The sequence below is a fragment of the Mustela erminea genome, chromosome 10 (genome assembly GCF_009829155.1).
Source record: "Mustela erminea isolate mMusErm1 chromosome 10, mMusErm1.Pri, whole genome shotgun sequence".
Lineage (NCBI taxonomy): Eukaryota > Metazoa > Chordata > Mammalia > Carnivora > Mustelidae > Mustela > Mustela erminea.
In genome coordinates, this window is record NC_045623.1 from 104,853,259 (window position 1) to 104,874,858 (window position 21,600).

The following is a 21,600-nucleotide window of genomic DNA, read 5'->3' on the forward strand; positions in this document are numbered from 1 at the left end:
TAAGCCAATGGACATCTCGAAACCAGCTCTGGGAGGAGTGTTTGCACCATGGAAATTGGTGAACGCTACCCATCAGGCTTCTGGTTATCGTGGAGCCTGGTTGTGAAACACTAACAGCACAACAGCACAGCGTCACAGGACACAATCCTCGCCCCTACAGACGCCCGGCCACGTCTTAGCTGGCCACAGCGGCAGACAGGCGGCTGCCTGTCTTGTCCATAAAGAGGCCATCAGTACCCCAACAGCGGTGAAACTCCCACCTCACTCTTGGGGCAGAGCGCAAGATCTGTTTCTGGCAGCAGGACTGTCTTTGATCTAATCAAGCTCAACTCGGGCTAACGTTGTAAGCCCGCACTCTCTGATCAGACACCGGGGCCATGGCTGAGATGTGCAATGGGGGGTCTAGCGGGCTTGGCTAGAGCCCTTGGCCCCCTGAGGGCTCCCCGGGAGGGGCATCCTGCAAGGAGGGCTGGCCTGGCTGTCGGGAAGCAGGATTCATGCCCAGCTCTTCCTGTGACTTGGGGACCCCCACCAAAGTCATCCAGCTGCCTGGGTGACAGCTTTCCTACGCAAACAGGGGGTTAGGCCAACTCGTTTCCTAGGTCGCTTTAAGCTCTGCTGCCCATGTTGCTCAGAGCGTCTAGTCAAGCAGGGATGGGGCTGGTGGCGGGGGGCAGTGGGCCCTGACTCAGTGAGGGTGGGGGAGCTCCTCTGGATCCCTCTCCCCCAGCCACCCAGAGCCTTGGAGGGTCCCAGTGATGAAAAGCCGGCCAGTGACACGGACCGGAGGCAGCCGAGCGCGCCAGCCCCACATGCCCAGGGATCCTCTTTCCACTGTGGCTCTCTGCCCCAGCTGCCTAAACGACTCAACTTTATAGGGCTTGTCTGAAGAGGTGCTGTGCCCCGTTCCTGGGCCTGGCTCAACCCATGTCACCACCCTAGTCCCCCCGCCACCCCTGTCACCAAAGGCAGCTGCTCCCAGGAAAAGCAGAGAGCAGGGGTGTGTCAGAGAGCATCACGGCGGCTGTCAGCATGGTGATGCCTGTCGGGAGGGCTGGCGGAGACAGGCTTCCTTCCCGTCTCCCCTGGGGCAGTGGAGCTGACTGCTCCACACTGGGAGAGAGGAACAGGTGACACAAGGCAGGCCGCCGGTGCCTGCCTGTGTGCTCGGGGGCCTAGCTGCTTTGGTGCGAGGTCGGAAGTACAGGAGGACACTGGTCAGGAGAGGCTGGGGCCATGGGGGTGGCCTCGAGCCTAGGAGGCAGGTGGGTGAGAACTCAGGGCTGAATTTCTAAATCCTAGCTTATTGGAGACGACAGAAAAAGCTGGTCTGGGACTTTGCTGGAGTTCCCCAGGCCAGACATCGTATCCTGTGGTGAGTGGGGACCCGGAGTCGGCCAAGGTCTTCAGCCATGAATACCGGCAGCAGAGGCTTGGCCAGGGCAGAGAGGAGATTCTGGTGATGGTCGGGGAGGGAAAGGCCCAGGACTGGGGCTCCGTGGGGTCCCAGCTGGGAGAGGGCAGCTCAGTCGGGGCTATACTGATTTGGGTTCTTCTAATCCCGTTTCCAGAGTGGCACAGAGCTGTGTCACCTTGGGCTAATGAACCCATCCCTGGGACTCAGTTTTCTCACCCATAAAATGGAGCAGTGCTGCCATGAGTGTTCAGGGAGAATTTCAAGTGTTTTGCATTAGGCCTGACACAGGGGGTTGTGCTACTGTTGTTAAGATTGTCGTGCGGTTAGGAGCCCTAGGGCTAACCCCAACAGAGGTGCCGCCCTACGGGGTCTCTCCAGCCAAGTGACCGTGTGTGGTGGCTCCTTGAACCAGGCCCATCTCTTGTCTCCGAGTGATGGGGCCCCCTCGGGCTGTCAGATGTGTCTCCCAAGGCCAGTGAGGGCTCTGTGCCCATAGCTGCCCGAGGATGATGCCCGGTGCTTGTGGGCACAGAGCACCCCACCTGTGTCCTGCCACCTTTCCTTGGGTTTTAACCTGCACCAGGGACCTCGGCTGGGGCCTTCGCACGGGAGCCTCCCGCTCCACCCCACCCCCCGGCAGAGAATCAGAGCAGAGAGAGAGCAAGTCGAGAGACCCACAGGAGCGCACGTCTTTGGAACTGACAGCATTGTTTTAAGAACTTTGTCTCCAAATTAAGAAATCTTTCAGCAATTTGGGATCAACAAACCTTTCTGCTCTGGATTTCCTTCTCAATGCTCTGAGCTAACCTCACAGAAAATTCTCAAGCCTCGCGTCCCCAGATTCCCTGTCCTGGGTGTGCCACGGACTCTGACAACTTCTCCCCATATTATGGCCAGTTTAACGGGGTCTCTGGAGAGCAAACCTCCTCCCGCTTCAGGACGGGCGGAGGAAGGCTGGAAGGAAGGAGGCGTGTGCTGTTGAAAGCTCGTCCCTTCTGCTGTCTTTACCCAATTTGGGTGCCGGTGGTTGTGGGGCACAGGGGAGACCGGGGACCACCGGAGGAAAGCCTGGGAGCATCCCTGGGGAGCCTGTCTTCTGGCTGGACATACAGACCTTCCACACCCACCCAACAGATCCAGACCCACCTGCCAGGCAGAGCTCTAGACACTGGAGAGGTAGCAGCAACCACGACAGGCTGTCCCTGCTCTTACGAAGTCTGGGGAGGGGGCGGGAGATGAGAATAGCTGACACCGTGGCAGGGGACGTGGCCCGTGAATTGCAGGAGACGTGCCGCCTGAGAGAAGCCTCACCTAAGAAGACAAGGACATGCTGTACGATCGCATTGATGGGAAGTTCTAGAACAGGAAAAAAGAGTCCGTGGTGGACAGCTAGAATAGGGGGACCTCCAGCGCACAGCGTGGGAAGAGACATGGGGGGGGTTCGGGGGTGACAGGAACACTCTAAATCTTGCTGTGGGCTTGGGTTATGTTGACCACAGCTCATCAACGACCTTGACATTGGTGCCTCCAACTGTTCCCCTGTGTGGGGACTGCACCTCAAAGCAAAAGGAGAACTGCACGTACCTTGACCTGAGGTCAAGAATAATGATACCCATGTTGCCATACTCGGGGGAGGCCAACTGCTGTCTACAGCTCAGTGTGAAATGCATGAACAATAAGTAAGAGGGAGGGAAGGACTTACAACAGAGAAAGCAATATAATGTTAGCAGTGGAATCTGAGTGGTCTAAATTCCTTCAACTTTTCTGTATATCTTAATATTTCATAACACAATGCTGGTGATGGTTTGCCAGAGAGCGAGGGAAAGTTAGCTGGGGTATCAGGAAGACTCTGCGAAAGAACTGAGGGATGGAATGGAGACCTGAATCTTATGTCAACCATGGAGTTTCAGCTGGGCCTCCAGGCAGCAGGAAGAGCAGGTGCAAAGGTCCTGGGGCCAGAAAGCTTGACTCAAGTGAGGGGCAGGAAGATGTCAGCGTGGCCAGAGAGGGCTAAGGGAGAGGAAGGACAAGGTTGGAGATGCAGCCCCCCATGGCCTGGAAAGGGTTTGGCCGCTACTCTTAAGTGCCGTGCAGATTTATCGAACTGGTTTAAAGCATGAGCCCTGGTATGATTTGGGATGTGAGGGGCCCCCTCTGGCTCCTTGGTGGAGAATGGACCATAGACGCAGGATAGACTCGTGCTGGGACAGGAGATGGTGGTGGTTTTAACTTGGTAGGAGTGGAAGAGAAGGGGAGGGGAATAAGCCGAGACATAGTTCTGATGTGGAAGAAGGCTGTGGGCAGAGGATGGGGATCAAGGAAGGCCCGGCTCACGTCCTGGGCAGCAGCGCTGTGGGGCTGCAGTGGGAAGGTGAGCACATGGAGGAGATCAGGTTCTGCTTTGGCCTTAGGAAGCCCAAGATGCTGATTCCGCATCTGGGCGGGATGCTGAATGGACTGCTGTATGCGGAAGTCTGGCACTTAGTGACGAGGTCAGGATGTAGGCATCCATGCAGAGCTAGCAAGGGCAGCCACAAGAGTGAGTGACACGACTCGGGCAGAGAGTGTAGACAGAGAGAAGGCCCAGGGAGCCCAGGGACACACCATCATGGAGGGGTGGAAAAGAAAAGGAGTCTGCAAAAAACAGGCAATGAGGGAGACAGGGAGATTCCCTGAAGCAGGAGAAGAGAACATTCCAGAAGGAGGGAATGGCCAACTTGGTAATTGCTGCCTGGAGGTCAGAAAAGCGGATGCAGTGACAATGACCTTTGGATTTTACAATCTGGAGGTCGTGGGTGAGCCCGGGGTGTGGCACCCGGCATGGAGGGAAGGAGACAGGGGAGGCGTGGGGTGCGGGGAGGGTGGGCTGGGGCACGTATCTGAGGACTTCTGCTGCACAGGGGAGCATTCTGTTGGGCAGGTAACGTGCCAGAAGTTGATGGGGATAAGGGAGAAGCAAGGGGGCATAACTGCGGAAGACCAAGAAAGAGGTGGGCAGGACTGCTGCGGGTGAGGGCTATGGGAGGCCGCCAGGTTCCAAAGACTTCGCAAGGGCTGCTCTGCTGGGCTGTGCCCCTTGCTTTGGGCCTGTGTTAGGCTTAGGGCTGTCATCCCCCAGGAGCCAGGTGTCCAGGAAGGTATGGACCCCACTAACAGTCCCCATCACCAAGGAGGACTCCCGTGTGTCTGGAGCAAGAGGGGAAAGCCCTCAGGACGCCCTGCCCAGCTTGGGAATGGTGTGGGGATGGCAAGAAGTCTCCGCTGGCCTCGCCAGAGCCCTTCACAGGGAGGACAGCAAGAGAGCCGAGCGGGGAGGAGTGAGGGTCAGAGATACCCGCGTTCGCCCGCGCACACCGGTGAGTCCGGAGTGTGTGGGGTCTCGCACGGGAATCGCAGTCCCCAAAACCACTGGGCCATCTTTTGGGGGGATGCAGCGAGGATGGGACCCGAGTTGATTACCTGCCGGGGAAGGTCAGCTTCACCAGCTGGGGGACGTCTGGGGACCCGAGCGAGCATCTGACAGTCACACACAGAGCTCGCCAAGGGAAGGCCCGCGCAGTTTCAGGTTCACTCTTATCAAGTTACATCTGAATTTCACTTGCAGCCCTTTGAGTTCTTTCAGAGGCAAAATAGAAAGCCTCTTCTTTTGTCTCCGCTTTGGAAGCCACCCTTTCCCCTTTGCTCCAAAGGAGATTAGGACAGGACAGAATGTCAGTTGAAGATTACATGAAAAGGATAATTAAACAAAAGTCCCATATTAAACCCCATCCAGAAGGGAAGCTAAGCGGCTTTTGCCTGCCTGCCACCTTTGAAGGATGCTCTGTCGAAGGGGAGCAGGGCTTGTTTGGCTTGATAAATAAAGATAGTAACCAAACCCTATCGCCCATTGTTCTGCCTTTCCATTAAAGACAATCCCTTAGCCAAGCTGACAACACCCGCCGTAAAGGCAGAAAGCCCTCTGCAGACGGAAGGATTAAGAGACTGACAAGTCCTGGATAATAAGACTAATTAATAATTTCCATCTCCAAGGAGCGACACTGCCTTCTTGCTCTGTCTTCCAGTCTGGTCCAGGTGGCTCGGACCTTGGGGGGCTGAAGGACAGAATGGGTTTGCAGGACGGGCCAGGATAGACGGCGGCCCGTCCGAGTGGGGCAGGGAGCTGAGGGGACACGGTGAGAGAAGGGGGCAAGGGGGTGAGGTGAGAAGCGCATGATGGCAACAGTGTGGAGGTCCCTTTTGCTAGGCCGGCACCAAGTTCCCACCTGAGACCGCAGGGCCTGTCACCACAAAGGGACATGGGAGGGCCCTAGCATTTTGCCACTTGAGAGCTGGTCTGGAGGACACCTCAGACCTTGCCAGCGACAGGCACCCACACGATCCCCTAGAGCAAAGGCTGCCGGAAATACATGGTGAGGGGCGGTGATCAGAGCCACCATTGCCAAGCACAACCCAAAGACCTCTGTGGGGCTTAGCTCCGTCCACCCCCCCCAGGGACCCCAGGAGAGAAAGGTCCTTCCTGCCTGTTTTACAGACAGAGAAGTAAGATTCAAGGAGCGTCATTCGCTTGGCCAGCGTCCGTGGCTAGGGAAGCACAGAGCTGAATTTAAACCGTGGGCCCTGGGGTGCCTGCAGGCAGCCAGTGGGAAGCCTTTCCCGTGCCTTCAAGGTCTCCCTGCTGGACACCTTCCTGGCCCAGCAGGTGGGGCGGAGGGTCCCTCCTCCCCTGAGCAGGCGGTAGAGATTTGCAGGGTGAGGGTCTAGCAGCTGGGACCTGATTGCAGGTTGCTCCCCCGCCCTCAGAGAAGGCCATCAGGATGAGGGAATCTTCTGGAAAATACCCAGTGACTTTCCTTAGAGAGAATAATGGCTGCTTTGGGGCGATGGCCATATTTTTCCGGAGGCTTTAGGTGGGTACGGCAGAGGCCTTGGCATCATAAATTGCAATCAAGCAAAGATGTCTAAGAAGGAAATAATACCCGCTCGGCTGTGCAGCCTGGCAAGGATCCTGAAATCTTAATGGAATTGAGCAATTTTTGCATAGCACCGTAAATTCCTAGTGTCTACCTTATCTTCTCGTCACGTTATTCAAGGCACATTAATGGAAAACAGAGTGGAAGCTGCTAGTTAGAATCGAAGTGGCAGAAGGAGGCGGCCCAGGAATGAGCCCTGGGACACCCCCCCCAGCAGCCCGGAGCCACCTTCTCTACCCCTGCCCCTCCCCTGCCCGGCTGCCAAAGGCCTTCCCTGCTTGCTGGGGAAGCGACTGCTGTGCCCCACCCCCGAGAAGGAACCTGGGTCACTCAGAAGATGGGGTATTGCTCTGTTCCCTGCCCCACCACCTTCCTGTACTTCCCCACTGTCTCCCCTGGGCGGGGGGGGGGGGGGGGGCTCCTGCCTCCCGCAGCGCCAGGCCTGGGGCTCAGGTACCAACTCGTTTCTCTTCCCTGAAGCATGTGGTGAAATTGCCCCCACGGGGACGGCCGGCCAGGCTGGTGACAATGCCTCCTGCTGCTCTAAGCCCCATCAAAGCCACACGTCGAGGCAAGCCCCACGGAATCGCAGTCCGAGTACCGCGCGACACGTTCCTGGGACCACGTGCAGAGCACGCTCTGCGACGCTCCATGTCCCCGCCACTTCGATCCCGCCCCAGTGACACAGAAAGCCTTCCTGAGCAAGAAGCCTTGAGTATTTTTTATGAAGCTATAACATCTTTCATCAGAAAACCAGATGAAAGAAAGGGAGGGCAGGAAAGAAAGGAGGAGGGAGGGAGAGGGGAGGGGAGGGGGGAAGGAGGGGGGAGGCGAGGGGGGAAGGAGGGGGGAGGCGAGGGGGGAGGGAGGGGGGAGGGAGGGGGAGGCAGGCAGATCTCTTTTGCTGGACTGTCACCTGCCCCGTGGGGATGGCCTGCTGGTGGAGTCCTACTCTGGTAGGACTGGTGGCGATGTCCCCACCACCAGGACGAGCCTGAGGACCGAGGGCTGAGTGCGGCTATGCTCCTGCAGGTGCCTGCTCGGGGCTTCTGGTCCCCTTGCTCACTTGCAGCACACGGTCCTCGGTGGGGCCGCACTTCCAGAAAGAGTGAGTGGGAGTCGGGTAGGAGGGCACGTGGGTCACAAGTTACAGAAAGAGTTGATCATTCCCCAGAGAGATTTCAAGTCTTTTGGGGTGGGGGCAAGGGACATTTACAGTGACAACTCGGCCACCAATTCTGGAATGCGTCTCTTTCTGTGTCCTGCTGCAGGGGAGGGTGGCTCGCAGGAGGAGACACCCCTGGTGAACGGGTCCTGAGCGGCTCACGTGCTGGGGGGCCCTGGCTCCAGCCCCTGCACACAGCTTTCTCGGGGGTGTCAGGATCCCGGCTCACAGGTCCCACCCAGAGCTGTTCCCTGTTGGGCCCCTGCCGTGTGCCAGAAGCCGGCTCTGTGTGCCCACGCAGCAGGCTGTACCTCTCCTATTTCTCAGTGCCAGCCCTGTGCAGTGACACTAACTGTCCCCGTTCACTGAGGGGGAAAAGGAGACGCAGAGAGATTGGTGACCTGTGCAGAGGCACAAGGCTACCAGCGGCTTCCCTAGGGGACCCAACTCCACTATTTCAAGGGGTTAAAATAAACACCATCTCAAACAGAGGGCCAGTGGCTCTCATTCTACCACTCCATGCCATGTGGGGATGCCAAGGTGGGCGTCGCACTGGGGACAGGAGCAAATGTTCTGTGACCCTGCAGGATGCCTCCCCGGGACCCAACCGCGCCCCCATGTGGACTCTTCGGGGGCAGCAGTGAGCTCTGAGGACCCTTCCTGGGGAGGCAGAGGCAGCACAGGGAGCATGTGTTGGAGAGAAATAGACACGTGTGGGGACACACTTCACACCCACAGGGGTGTGGCAGTCCGGGTGCTGGGTGAGAAGGCCTGTTTGCCCCCCTGTTCTCCCCTGCTGGCTGGGGATGCCTGGTCTCAGGGCACGCCCTTCGGGGTCCCACAGACCTTGCTCTGAGTGAGGAGGCTGAGGGCCGAAGGCAGGCAGGGGCCCTGCAGACATGCTGGGGTCGATGGGGTCGAGGCCTGTGTCTGGAGGAGAAGCGGACCCAGAGCTGCTCCCTGGGACTGTCCCCAGCACCGGAGCAAGTGTGTTTCTCCGGGGCCCAGTCTGAGAAGCTGCAGAGCCCGGGGTCAGCCTGGGGAGGCTGCTGGCTCCCACCTCTCATCCCCGGCTGCCCTTTCAGCCCCCTCCTCCAGGCAGGAGGAGCGCTGCCCTGCGGAGGCAATGCCATCTCTGGACCCTGAACCCGACCAAGGGATTTCGGGCTTCAGCACGGCCTGCAGGCCTTACCAAGCAGGTGGGGAAACGGGTTCTCACAGCACTTGTGAGGAGAGCCTGAAGCTCTGCCCAAGCAGGAATGGGGGTCTCCTCCCCTAGAAGACAGAGTGCTGTGACTGAGGCCTCCCTCGCTCCTGGGCTGGGGGTTCTAGTGGGGCCAGAGCCGCCAGGAGCTAGCTCCCCGGGAGCTGGTGGCCCATGTGTGTACCCCTCTGGGCTGGCTCCACATGGGCCCCCGTGGCATGGCACTCAGAGCACACGGCATCCCGGCACCTGCCACAACGGGGAGGGGCAGGGCTGGCCAAGCTCAAGGCAAGGCAGGAAGCGGAAAATGTGGGCCTGAGGGCCCCGAGCTGCCTCCTCTCTCCTGAGACCTGGGGCTGGGTGCCCAAAGCCGTCCGTCTGTAGCCACTCCTATAGGAAAGGATGCCGCTGGGGCCCTGGGAGACAGAGAGGGCGGCAAGGGGTGTCCTCTGTCGACTCAGTGACTGTGGGACTCCGGACAGCCTGGTCTCCCGGCTGACACTGGGTCTACGGTAAGGATCCCATGTGCTGTCCGGCCAGGACTCGGCACCCGTGTGGTCACAGCTTCAGATGCTCAGGTCGTCAGGGCAGAGCAAGACCTCAGCTCCTCCTTGGAACCCAGACACCCGTCCTTCTCCAGTGATTTAGGGACCCCCTATTCCGGAGCCCCCAAAGCCCCTGGGTCCCTGTGCTTGCACGGCAGTGCTTGTGAGCCCACAGGCCTCTGTGCCTGCAGCCGGGGTGGGCCGAGAAGGGGCTTCTTGCTACCCCCACCCCAGTGCGCTGGTCTGGGCAGCCCAACAGCCCCCCGAATGGTGGCAGCAGACACGCAGGGACACACCCCTTGTGCCACTCGAGCACAGAAAACATTCATTAAGCATTTTAGAGGACAAGGGCACAAAGAAAAACACTCATTAGAAGCAGAAATAGTTTCCACACGAGCCATACAGAATCTGCTGCAAAGTCTAGCCTGAAAGGGGCTGTTCTCCTTCGGTTGTGGACAGGCAGAACTGCCCAAATGGATGGAAAGTGGGGGCCCGAGAAGGGGATGCAGGAGGCGGCAGGAAGGCCCTTCCCTGAGTGTGAGAAGATCCCAAACAGGAGAGTCTGCAGGCGGCAGGGATGGAGACTGAGAGCCTGCTGCCCGGCTCACCCCAGGAGTGGCCCCCTGGCCAGAGTGGCCACCCGTCCTCGGCCCCCAGCCGGGCCCAGGGCCACACAACTACAGGGGTAACCGAGTTTAGGCCACTGGAGGCAGAGGCAAAGGATCGGGGGGCCTGGCCCCAGCCAGCTCCAGAGCTGACCAGCGGGGCAGTCCTAGGTCTGGCCCTGCCCTCTCTGGGCCTCCATGTCTCTCTAGGAAATGCAGCGGCTGAGCTCAGGGGAGCCGAGGGGTCCTGACAGCTGTGACACGCGAAGGCTGGGGAGACATGATGTGACAAAGGAGGCAGGTATCCTGGCCAGCAGCCGGGGCTTCAGGGGACCAGGCTAGCTTCCCGGGAGCCCGGGGACAAGTCCCAGGGCAAATCCCCCAAAGGCCCCGAGCCAGCTGGGCAGATGACTCTGTGTGGCGCACACGGGTCATGACAATGACCTTATGAACCGTGGGGCATCACTTCCCTCCCCGCTGCCTCCTCACTCAACTCGCTGCTCACATCTTCATAAAATATTCACCAGCACTGGAGAGCGGCAGGGTAGCTCTCTCCCTGGAAAACTGGGTCACTCCAAAACTTTTCAGTGATGTGTCGGCTCCTGTCCCCCGCCTGTCCCCGATCCTCTGCTGACCTCCTGCCCCAGGTCATAGGCTCTCTCACGCCTGGTCCTGGGGTGGCCGGCCCTTCTCTGCCTGCTGAGGCTCTGTGCTGGGCTATGGAGAGACGAGGGGTGCAGATCCCTCCGTCAGGGACCTCACGGTTGGGCTGCAGAGGAAAACCAGGTCTGCGTGGTCCGAGGGCCCTGCGCGTTAAGCGGCCTGGGGACAAACGGTATCTGTTTGGGATCCCAGAGGCTGTGCTGGCTGCTGGGTTGGCAGGGGAGTGGGTGTGGCAGTGGGCTTGCCCCATGAACAAACTCTCCTTTACCCAGAAGCCCTCCTCCCTCTCCCTGCTCCCTCTCAGGAAGGCTCCCCTTGTCCCCTAGCCCCTCACGCCCCTCTTGCCTTGAGGGGCGTGGCCAGCAGCTGGTGGCTTCAGGGGACCAGGCTGGCTTCCCGGGAGCCCGGGGACAGGGTGGGTGTGGCCTGCTTCCTGAGCTCCTGCCTCAGCCCCGTCCCTACCCCTTCATTCCCTGTCCCCCTCATCCCCCGCTGAGCCCAATCCCTTTCCCTGGTAATTGGTGTCAGAGGCAAACTTGGGCTGATTTCCATCTGGGCCAGAGTCCGTGGCTTCTTTCCTGTTTAATATCAGAGAAATTAACCTGGTCACACTGTCATTATCCTGGTGTTGTCATTAGCACTGGAACAAATTCCTCTGAGCGGTGCCGGCTGCCACAGCGGCTGTCCGGCGCATGGGGGATAGGCACCCCGCTAATTGCTTTGGCCTTTGCTCCTCAACCTGCTACTGCCCAGCCTGGGCTGGGGGGCAGGAGCCCTCACCCCTGTGTGTGCCCCTCCTGTCACCTGCTCACAGAAACGGGGGGGGGGATTCTCTGGACTGACAACTCCCTGGGGCTGGGAAGAGAAAATAAAGGGGCCCAGGTCTGCCCTTAAGAGACCAGTTCCTGTGATACTTCCTTTGGGGAGAAGGGGTCCCCTGCCAGCTGGAAGTAACAGACCCAGAGGGACGAGAATCACCCCAGGTGTGTCTCTAGCATACAGTGGGAGGGGAGGGCTGGGACAGCTGCCAACCTGCACCCCACCCCGGGGCCCCCAGTTCTATCCTGGCCCCAGAAACCAGGCAAGAGGAGCCGAATCTGAGTGAGTGGAATCCCGCTTCGAGGGGTAATGAGCACACCCTACGGCAACCCGCCGGTGTCTGATTTGAGGAAAGTAAATTTAGTGAGATTAGAAAGCCACAGGCCGTGATGAGATCGGAGGAGACAGGCAGAGGTGTGGGTGTGGGAGGGCAGGCCTGGAGGACAGAGCACCCCCCGGAAGAGCAGAGAGCGAGGCTGCAGGCAAACCTGGCTGGCAGGAAGCCAGCTGGGGCACTGCTGCAAAAGGGCAGTGGGCAGGCCGGGAATCAGACTCAGGAATGTGTGCCCACGAGGTGTTTCGATGGGACAGGAACCATAAAGAAAAACAGCCAAACTGGGCCCTGGGGCCTTGGGAAGCCCAGGAAGGAGAGGACTGGGCTGCAGGCTGCTCAGGGTGAAAATATTTTTCGGTGGCCAGAGTGTGACCCCAGGGACACAAGGACAGGCTCCCACTTCACCGGATCCCTGTGTGCAAGGTGGGAGCCCCACACACTACCCCCGCAGCCAGGTCGAAAAAAACCTTTTGTGTTGACAAGACGAGAAGTATCATCCCATGACCATGTGGGGGACCCTTTCACAAGAACGTGAGGCCGAGTGATCAGGAAACTGGTCCTTCTAGGCCGGCCTCCCGGGGAGACAAACCCCGGAAACTGACAGCGGGGCAAGATGTCAGGGAAGCCGTGTCTTTGCAAATCAGCACATCCTCGGACAATCTCAGGCGTCATCCGCTAATGAACTTGCTGAACCACAGACAATTATTTCTGGAACTAAGGGAGATGGGCAAGGGCTTGGAGGCAGGGGCTGGGCTGAGCCTCTGTGTCCACACCGAGATGGCTCTGGGCCCCGCAGATGCCTTCCAGGCCACCTACCCTGGGACCGAGGGCCCCTCTGCGCCCTCTGCTCCCTGAATGCATGTCGTGACACTGGGGGCTGTTTACTCTCTGCCAGACCCCTCCCAACCGCACTGCCAAGCCAGGGAGATCCTCCAGCCCCGGGGCCCTTGAACCGATGTGGGTGCACAAAGTGGAATCCTAGCAGGCAAGGTCAGAGGCAGCAAAGCCTGGGGAGAGGCAGGAGGAAGAAACTGAGGCACCCGGGCCTGGCCCCCGGCGGCTGGGGCCCGCAGAGAGCCGCTGCGGATCAGAGGACAAGCTTTGCGGAGGACCCAGGTCCAGCCCGACTGAAGGATCCCTCAGACCTTCCCGCTCACAGGGGAGCACCTGTCCTCGGCAGGATGACCACCGATGGCCACTCAGCCACACTGTGTGCGAGCACCGCGGACACGGAGCTGGCAGCCAGGCAACCCTTCTCTGTCCCACTGCAGGGCACACATCACAAATCACTGCCCGGACTCCTCCCTGCCGAGCCACGGGCTCCTCCTCTCCCAACAGCCATTCCGATCAACCCGACTGGCGCTGGCGTGCCTCCAGAGCCGACCTTCCGCAAGTGCCAACGACTGACTGACCCGCACGCAGAAACGGACATGCAGCTCTCAGCCCACAGGCATTTTGCTGTCAGGGGCAGAGGGCTCGGCCTCCTTTCTGTCCTCATCAAGAGGACACCCCGGAAGCTCCTGGTGGGGCTTTGTTCTCCTGGGGCAGGAAGGACTGCTCCCCCCCCCACCAGGCTTCTCCCCATCCTCGCACCCGACGGCGCACCGGGCTGGCCACACACCTGGCCTCCGCACCACACGCCGACACCCCGAGGAGAGCTGGCCGGGACGCCCCGGCCCCAGGCCGCCGCACACGGGAGCCCCACGCCCGCGCAGCTCCCTCCACGGACATTCCCCGGCACCAGAGGCGGAAGAGGAACCCGGTCCCAGCCACGTACCTGAAGGAGCCAGTAGCACCTCCGGTGGAAGGTGGGGATGACGGAGGAATGGACATAGCAGCCGTACAAGCACTAGGGAGAGAGGAAAAACGAGAATTCAGTTGGAAAGAGGGAAGGAAGGGAGACAGACGGCGCAACAGAGAAGGAACGAGAAAGGGCCACGGATGCTGCCGGCACCCAGGGAGGCTGAGGGCGGGCGACTCGGGGCCTGTTCCGGGGCCGGGACAGGGTCTGTATCGAAAAAGCACTCGCGGGCCAACACCGATGGATGGCCGGGGTGCTTTCCCTTTTGGGGGCCCTTAGAGGCATGGAAGGACCCAGAAAACCCCGGGCACCAGGACAATGCACATACATATGCATTTTGTCTATAAATTTAGGGGCTTGGAGTTACCCTTGGTGTTCATTCACAGAGCCTAGGTTAAGACCCCTCAGTGTGTGGGGAGAGAATGAACCTATCTGGAATTGATCCAAACACGCATGCACCCACGCACACACCCACGCACGCACGCATGCACGCATGCACCCACGCACGCACCCACACACGCACGCACACACGCACGCCACACTCTAGACCTTCCCTGGTCAAGGGCATTGTGCCAGGCAACCCTGAATGGCGGGACCTCTGAAGCTGATGGGGGACGGGTGGGGGGCAACGCTTCTAGGACTGCCCTCGGGAGGCCAAGGGGCCCCTTGTGCACACCCCACTTGCTGGCTTTTAATTAGTTTGTTCATTCACATTTCTGTTTGTTGAAGGTTAAACTGCATCTTTGGCAGATGGTTTCGGAGAATCAGGAAGGTGTGTGCGTCGGGGGCGGGGGGAGGCAGTGGGATGCGACACTTGGACCCAGCTGCGTGGAGCTTCCCAGTGTATGGTGCACACAGCACTGGACTCTGTGGGGACCGGCCTGAAGGTAGAGGTGGGGAAGGGGGACCGGTGAGAACAGCCCTTCGGGTGCCTCTGAAAACCCAGCTCTGAGAGTCTCAGGGGAACAGGATGATGCCTTTTCTTTTGTGGCCTCGAATTCCAAACCAGAACACTGTCTTGCCATCTCCTGCAGTTTCCCTGGCTTCCCAAAGCACAGATTCCCGAATCGGTGGGGTAGGAAGTGAAGGCAGGGCCCTGGAGCCTCGCAGGCCCAGGATGAGCGAGGTCTGCACTTGACCTGTCAGTGCTCATTTGAACCTCAGCACAGCACCACCCCTGCCCCCCGCACCGGTGCTACAGGGAGAACCAGCCAGCAGCTCTGTATTTAAAACACCCCCCAAAAGACTGAGTGCGATCTGGTTCTACTAGGAGCCCTGCCTGTCTGATTAGCAGAGTTGAAAGAGAAATCAGTTTGGACTATGGGATTCTGGCTGTAAGGAAATCAGATTTCCAATATGTTAGAACTTTTACAGATTGCTGTCAGCTGGGACTAAACCCCGTATAAACCAACCAAACAAAGCGGAAATTAATTTAAACGATTCTCTTGCAATTCTTGCCCACAAAGTGTATTTATTATTAAGAAGCCAATATTCTTTCCTGACTTTTCTGGTTTTTAATACACTGCATTTTCACTTTTATTTCTGATAACTCACTCCTCCTTGCCGAAGGAGACCTCTGTTTGGACGTTTCCTGTGAGCACTTGTTTGCCACAAAGGAGCAGCCCACCTGCAACTGTAATCAGCTCTTTTCCTTTGGAATTTGCATGTCCTCATGGGCAGTTTCATTACTCTTACTCGCGGAATGAGCCAAATGGAGAGAGACGTGAATTGTTGAGAGAAGAACTCTCTCCTCTTTCTTTGAAATAAAAGGCTACACATCTGCTTTTTCCCACTGTTCATTCCTTTTGAGGGTTTGCAGACACCCCCCCCCCCACCTGTCTCCCTCTCTTTCCACTGTCTTTTCTTGAACTTGAAAAGAACGTGGTTGATGGGCAACCCCGTCCACCCCCCTTCACTGCTGATCTGCCTGGGCTGGGCTGTAGTGTCTTTGAACCACACATGAGGACCCACCAGGAATTTACCCAAAGCCTACTTCGTGCTCCTCCTGAGAGCCCACAGGAAGGAGACAGTGTGCGCCCGCTCTCCCCTGAGCCATCCCAGCACCCAGGGGCAGCCCCCCCCCGTCCAGAACTGCCCAGTACCAGCCAATAAGCAGGATGATGGTAAAAGGAAACGTCGCCATTTCTGCAACAAGGCTCCTGCATTTTAATCAGAGGAACGCGCGGGGCCTCACTCAGAACCCAGCTACTCTATTTTTAGATATGACTCTAACCACCCTGGTGATCTGATGTCTCTGGTCTCCACAGATGAGAAGCATGATCTAGGAAGGCTGGGGACAGGAAAGCAGACCCCTGAGAGAGAGAGAACCATGTCAAATAGCATCCAGGGAGGAAGGTAAAGCCCCCAGAGAGCCCCAAGGACTCAGGAGCCCAACGGCATTGACCCCCTCCCCATGTTGCTAAGCTCTGCATGAGCTCCCCATGACGCCGGGTCTCCCCTGGCTCCCTGCCTAGCTGTACTTCCAGGGCTGGGAGCTCCCGGAGGCAGGGAGCCCCTGACCCCCTGAATGAAGATGGCCAACAACTGTCCTGCTGGTCTCCACAGGAAAGTACAGGAAAGGACCCAAAGTCAGTAAATATTGCATTTTTGCTTGCGGTATTCCAAAGGCCCAGGTCTTTAAACCACATGCTAGAAAAACATCCTGGAAAATGCCTCCAAATTTAGTGCTTACAGGGCTAAGCTTCAGTTTCAGGGAACTCTGAGTCATGTCGAGTGGCTGGTTGACAGTCCTTGTGGGGAAGGAAACTTCCAGTAACCCACCTTGGTGAGCTGGAGTCAGCAAAGAGGGGCTTCTGGAGAAACAGGTCCTACCTGGGGTGGGGACCTGCTGGGAGGGAGGGTCCTTGTCCTTCTAGGCTGTGAAAAGGGCACCTTCCTCCTCCTGTCTCGTGGGTGGCTGTGGGGGTCAACGGCTGATGCCCGAGTAAGTGCTGGGAGCATCGCAGGGGCAGTGCTAGAGGGGGCCAAGGGGCTGGGAGCTTCAAGATGAGCACAGTTGGCTGAGGGAAGAGATGGGGAAGGAGTGACAGTCCAGCAGCAGGAAAAGCAGCTGGGGACAGCAGGAGAGACAGATGCTGGGTTGAGGACATTGGAAGGGATTAGAGTAGAACAGGCAAGATGGGGCATGAGGACGGTCCAGGTCCGGGAGGTCAGGTCCGGTCACAACAGCCATGGGGCCCACAACAAGGAGCTTGACTTTGTTCTGGGAATCAGGAACGGATCTGCATTTCGGCAGCTCAGTGCGGCACAGCGTGGCCTGGGGACAGAGTGGCAGAAGGTGAGCCCAGAGATCCACTGGCCCTGGATGGCAGTGGCAGCAGGACAGGTGTGGAGGGGTGACCACACTTGCTGGGTGTAAGGGCGTCTGCCCAGCTTCTTGGCTGCACGGACAGGTGTGTGTGGGGGGGGGGGCAGGGGACAAGTGGTCCCATGCCCAAGACAGGAGACCCCAGGGGAGCAGCAGCCTGGTGGGGGACAGGCTGATTTCACATTTCCACTTGGTGAGGTTGAGGAGCTCCTAAGATCTCCAAGTGGAGACACGGGGTAGAGTAAGGTGCAGAGGTCTGGTGCTTGGGCGGGGTTGGAAGCAACAATCGGGGACAGGGACGGTGTTGGGAGGCAACAGAGAAGCCCGGGAGGGGGTGTCCGTCCAGGCTGGCTTCTCCAGCACAGAGCCAAGCCTTCAGGTACACGGAGCGGGCGTGAACTTGACGGTACTCAGCTCATGACTGGCCTGGCTCGCCCTGGGCCCCCACACCCTGGCCTTCCCCACTTCCGTTGACGGCGCACCTCCCCAGCCGGCCCCACAGCCCTGATCCCAGACTCTCCCGCCAGGTCCCTTTGTGCCCGTGTCCTCGCTCTGCAGCTCTTCGTCCACGACAATGTCCTCCCCAATCCCCTGGGGACTAACTGCACACGGTTTCACGAGGCAGCCCTTCAAACCCATTCCTTCCCCTCCTACTAATCAGAAAAGCAATCAAGTTGGTCTGTACTGATCTGTGTTTGACAAATTCTTGGTGCTTTTTGATCAGGCCTGGGGCTCCCCTTGGGCCTCTGTGGGTTGAGTTTTCCGTTTGGGGGCCATGACGGGGTTGGAGGGAGAATCACTTCCCAGAGCAGGTGGCCACAGCTCTGTGTGTGTGTGTGTGCGTGCGCGTGCATGTGCGTGCGCGTGTCAGCGTGAGGTGTGTGTGCACAGGTGTTGGGGGGCTGTGCAGGAAAGCGTGCTGGGAGCCCCTTGTTTATGTGCGCATGCAGCGAGAGAAAGAGAGAAAGCAACTAGCTATTTATAGGAAACTCAAGAGAACTTCACCCCTAGCTGGAAACAACTTTCAAATTCGTTATATTTGCGGAATTAAGGTCTGACGGCTTCCCTTGAATGTGACAGCTGAGCAGGGAGGAATTTTTCTCTTAAATACTCAAAATTGCTTTTCTGACACTAAGGGGCTTTTTTCCCCTTCTTAAATAAAAAGGAAAGATGAATTTACAGGGACACCAATAGGAAACAGGAGCTCCCTTTAATTCAAAATACACGCTTCCTATAAAGAAAGGGCACACTGGCTGCAAATCTTCTCCAATGGATTTCACCCCAGTGCACTCAGGTGCTGGGAGCCCCCCTACATGCCAGACAGTACGACAGGCCTCAACACCCAATGGCCTCAGTCAGTGAAAGAGGGGAGCACCTCTGGGTGCTGAGCAAAGCTTTGGTGGTCGGGGCACTGGGACACTGTGGGACGCCTCTCCTTTCTGTCCAGCTCTCAGTGGCTTTGTGTGACCAGCTGATTCTACTCCTGCCTCCCCCTCCTCCCCTCCTCCAGGAAAAGCTCAAGCCTCTGTGGTCCCGTCCACTCTCTGCTGAGGCTCCAGAACATGGATGCACCGTCCTCAGCCTGACCTCGCGCCGCTCATTCCCTCACTCCCCTCCTGCCGTCCACTGCCTGTGCCAGCCCCTCCCAGCCTGAGTGCCTGTAGGTTCTCCCTTCCCCAGGAAGCCCCTCCTGACCAGGCCCGTGGAAGGCGTCCCAGGAAAAGGACTCCCCGGGTCCTGGGCAGCCATGAGGTGTGGATTCTGCCCCAAGTGTGATACACACCACGACTGTTGTCCGCGGGCCTGTCCCCTACATCACAGAGCTGGCACTTTCCATAAAGGGCCAAAGAGAAGATATTCTTGGCCCGTGAGTCAGACGGTCGCTGTTACAGCTGCTCAGTCCAGGCTTTATAGGTTATTATATAACCCTAACCCTAACCCCAACCCCACAAAACCTTAATCACGGATATTGTAATTTGAATTGTGTGTGATTTCACATGTCATGAATGTTATTCTTCATTTTAATTCCCCTCCAACCATTATAAAATGTAAAAACTGTTCTTAGCTCGAGCAATACGAAAATAGGTGGTGGGCCACCTCTGGCCTGTGGGCCCCAGTTTGCTAACTCTTGCCCCCCACCCCCGCCAGACTGGCAGGAACGTGAACTGCATTGTCTTTTGCAAAATTCCACACCGTGATTTCCACACAGCAGGTGCTCAATAAACTGAGTCCACGCGCTCAGGGCACGGAGGGGGCAGCGGAGACCTAGATGGAAAGGAGGAGTCTGCGCACGTACCAAAGCCACACGACCCAGGAGAGTACAGGCCAGTCCCGTCTCCCTCCACTGTCCACGGCAGCTTTCACAGAACGTGGGTGTCTCTAAAACTGGACTCAGCTGTTGTTGCTTGTTTTCTGGGCCTCAGTACGTTGGTGTATCACCCTAAATGCCTCATAGGAGATTAGTTGACTCTCCGGCACGGGGCTTGGACCTGAGCACTTCTTGGCTCTGGTGGAAGACCCCCCAGTGAAAGAAAACATGGCTTCCTGTGCCTGCCAGGCACCTTCTTATTAACTAAGCAGAGTTCAGTGAGATAAGGTCCGGAAAGCTGAAAGCTCAGCATTGGGGACCTACAGGTGCGTCGGCCCTGTCTCTCAGAGGAGCAGCACAGCTCTGTGGCCTTGGCTGCCAGTGGAATTTCTTCCCTAGAGCAAACATTTCATTCTGTTTCTGGACCTCCTCCCACAAGAGGCAGGGAAACCCCAAAGCCAAGGTTTGCTGTTGACCTCCCGCTCTGGGGAAGCGTGAGCCCAGCATCCTACTCCACGGGTCCCCAGCTTTGCTCGACAGACCCCTCTAGAGCGGCGGTACCCCACACGACAGCCACGAACCTTGTGTGACTGTTCAAATTCAAATTCAAATCTGAATTCAGTAGAAGGAAATAACGTTGAAACTTCACCTCCCCAGCCACTAGCCTCACTTCAAGGGCTCAACGGCCACACGTGGTTAGCGGCTACCACGTGGGATGGTATGGAATGTTCCGTCATCACAGAGCGCTCCGCTCGACCCTGCAGCTCCGGAGAACAAGCGTGGAGATCCAGTGCTGAGACGTCTGGCCGAGACTCTTGGAGCCTAAGACCCCAGTGGCTGGGATCTGGGGGAACCAGGGTTTGGGGGAAGATGGCGCATGGGGGTTGGGACTTTTGGACGTTGGCTCCACTTTGGGGGGTTGGAATGTCTGCAGGTGGGTACGTGCCATTCGCCCCAGGCCGGCTTGAACCCATCTGCAAGTGCCTCCCGGGGTCCCCGAGCCACCACAGAAAAGCTCACTCCCTGACTCTCCCCCACCGAGAGCCTTCTCGAATGCAGATGCAACACCTGCTCTGTCCTCAGACTGGGGTGTTTATGGCACACAGACACTTAGAATCCCAAGAGCTGGGTTAGGCCTGTGTCGGCAGCCCCTGGGCTCCCCCAGTGGCCTGGCCCCACCTCCCTCCCACTGGGGAGGGGACGGTCTGCACAACGACCGTCAGAGTGAAAATAGATTTTCAGGTGCCTGGTTTATCTCACACACTTGAATCTGATGTTCACATGACAAAGATGAAGAGTTTTGAAAACGTGTCACGGTATGAAGGAGACAGAAGACAAAGAGAGGAGAGAAGGGAGCGGGGAATCCACCCAGAAGATGACGATTTAATCCTGCTCTGACGTGACGAAGGCGCGAGCGGCCATTTGTTCAGGATATTCCGGCTGGGGCAGGAGGGAGGCCGTGCCCGGGCGGATGGAGTGACAGCCAGGCCCTCCAAGAAGGGCACCCGGGGGCCAGGCTGGGCCTTGTCTCAGCTGTAAGAGAAGGGCGGGGAGCTGGAATTTCCCGTAAACAGGTTCCCGCTGTTGACCCTGTGCCTGTCCTGAGCCCAGGGCCTCCACGGTCCCTTAGTCTCCCCTATGGAGAGAGGGACAAGCAAACCAACAAAAACAGATCAAAATGGGCCTGATGCTAAGCACAAGGTGCCCCAGGAGCGAGTGTGCCGGAGGCCGGGGGTGGGGGAGGGAAGAGGAAGTCTCACGCGGACGGTCCGCCAGGTCCCCGAAGAGGAGGTGACATTTGTGATGAATCGGAAAGGGTGAGTCGCAGTAGCTGGGGGATCCCGGGGGAGAAGGCTAGGGCAGTGGACAAGAGCAGCAGGGGGATGGGTGGCCGAGTCGGCCAACTGCAGGCTGTTCTGCCGTCTCCCCCGCGGGACCTGTGATGAGCAGTCAGCAGGTGGCCTTGTGCGGAAGCTCAGGCCCTGTGACTCTCACGGCTCTGCGCTGCTGCACTGGCCCAGACTCTGCCTGTCGAAGCAGGTTTCCTGGAAGGACTGCGGAGCTTTGAAAATTCGAGGCACAAGTGCAGAGGCAGGATGAGAACTTGGGATCTGACCCCATCGGCAATCCCTCCCTCCCTCTGCCTCTGTCTCTCGTTGCTGCGTGTCTTCCTGGTACTCTCTTTTCTCTCCCTGCAACTGGGTGGCTAGCCAGGGTCCCATCCTGCCAGTGGGACTCCAGAGGCACCGAAGTGTCTTGCCTGCCTGGGCTGTGAGCCGGCGGCCCTGGGACTCTCAAGGGAGCAGGAAGGCCCCTGAGGCAGGCAGAGCTGTAGGGCTCTCAGGAGGGGTAAACACAGTTTCTTTGCCGCCAAATCTTGGACATCCTGGGACGAGCAGGTGCTCTCCAAGGAGCAGGTGAAGGGAAAACCCTCTGGTACC

General features: G+C 58.2%; 1 protein-coding gene across 16 annotated transcripts in view; it reads right to left on the reverse strand.

Moving 5' to 3' along the window:
* Positions 1–21,600, reverse strand: part of CAMTA1 (calmodulin binding transcription activator 1) — an 821,619-nt gene that overhangs the window by 222,603 nt on the left and 577,416 nt on the right. For all 16 annotated transcript variants that reach the window (XR_004276407.1, XR_004276406.1, XR_004276405.1 and 13 more), the window contains one exon: positions 13,500–13,571. Coding sequence is in view for 8 of the 16 variants with exons in the window: in XM_032303260.1 (XP_032159151.1) it covers positions 13,500–13,571 (72 nt within the window). In the remaining 8 variants the exon portion in view is untranslated. The remainder of the gene's footprint in view (positions 1–13,499; positions 13,572–21,600) is intronic.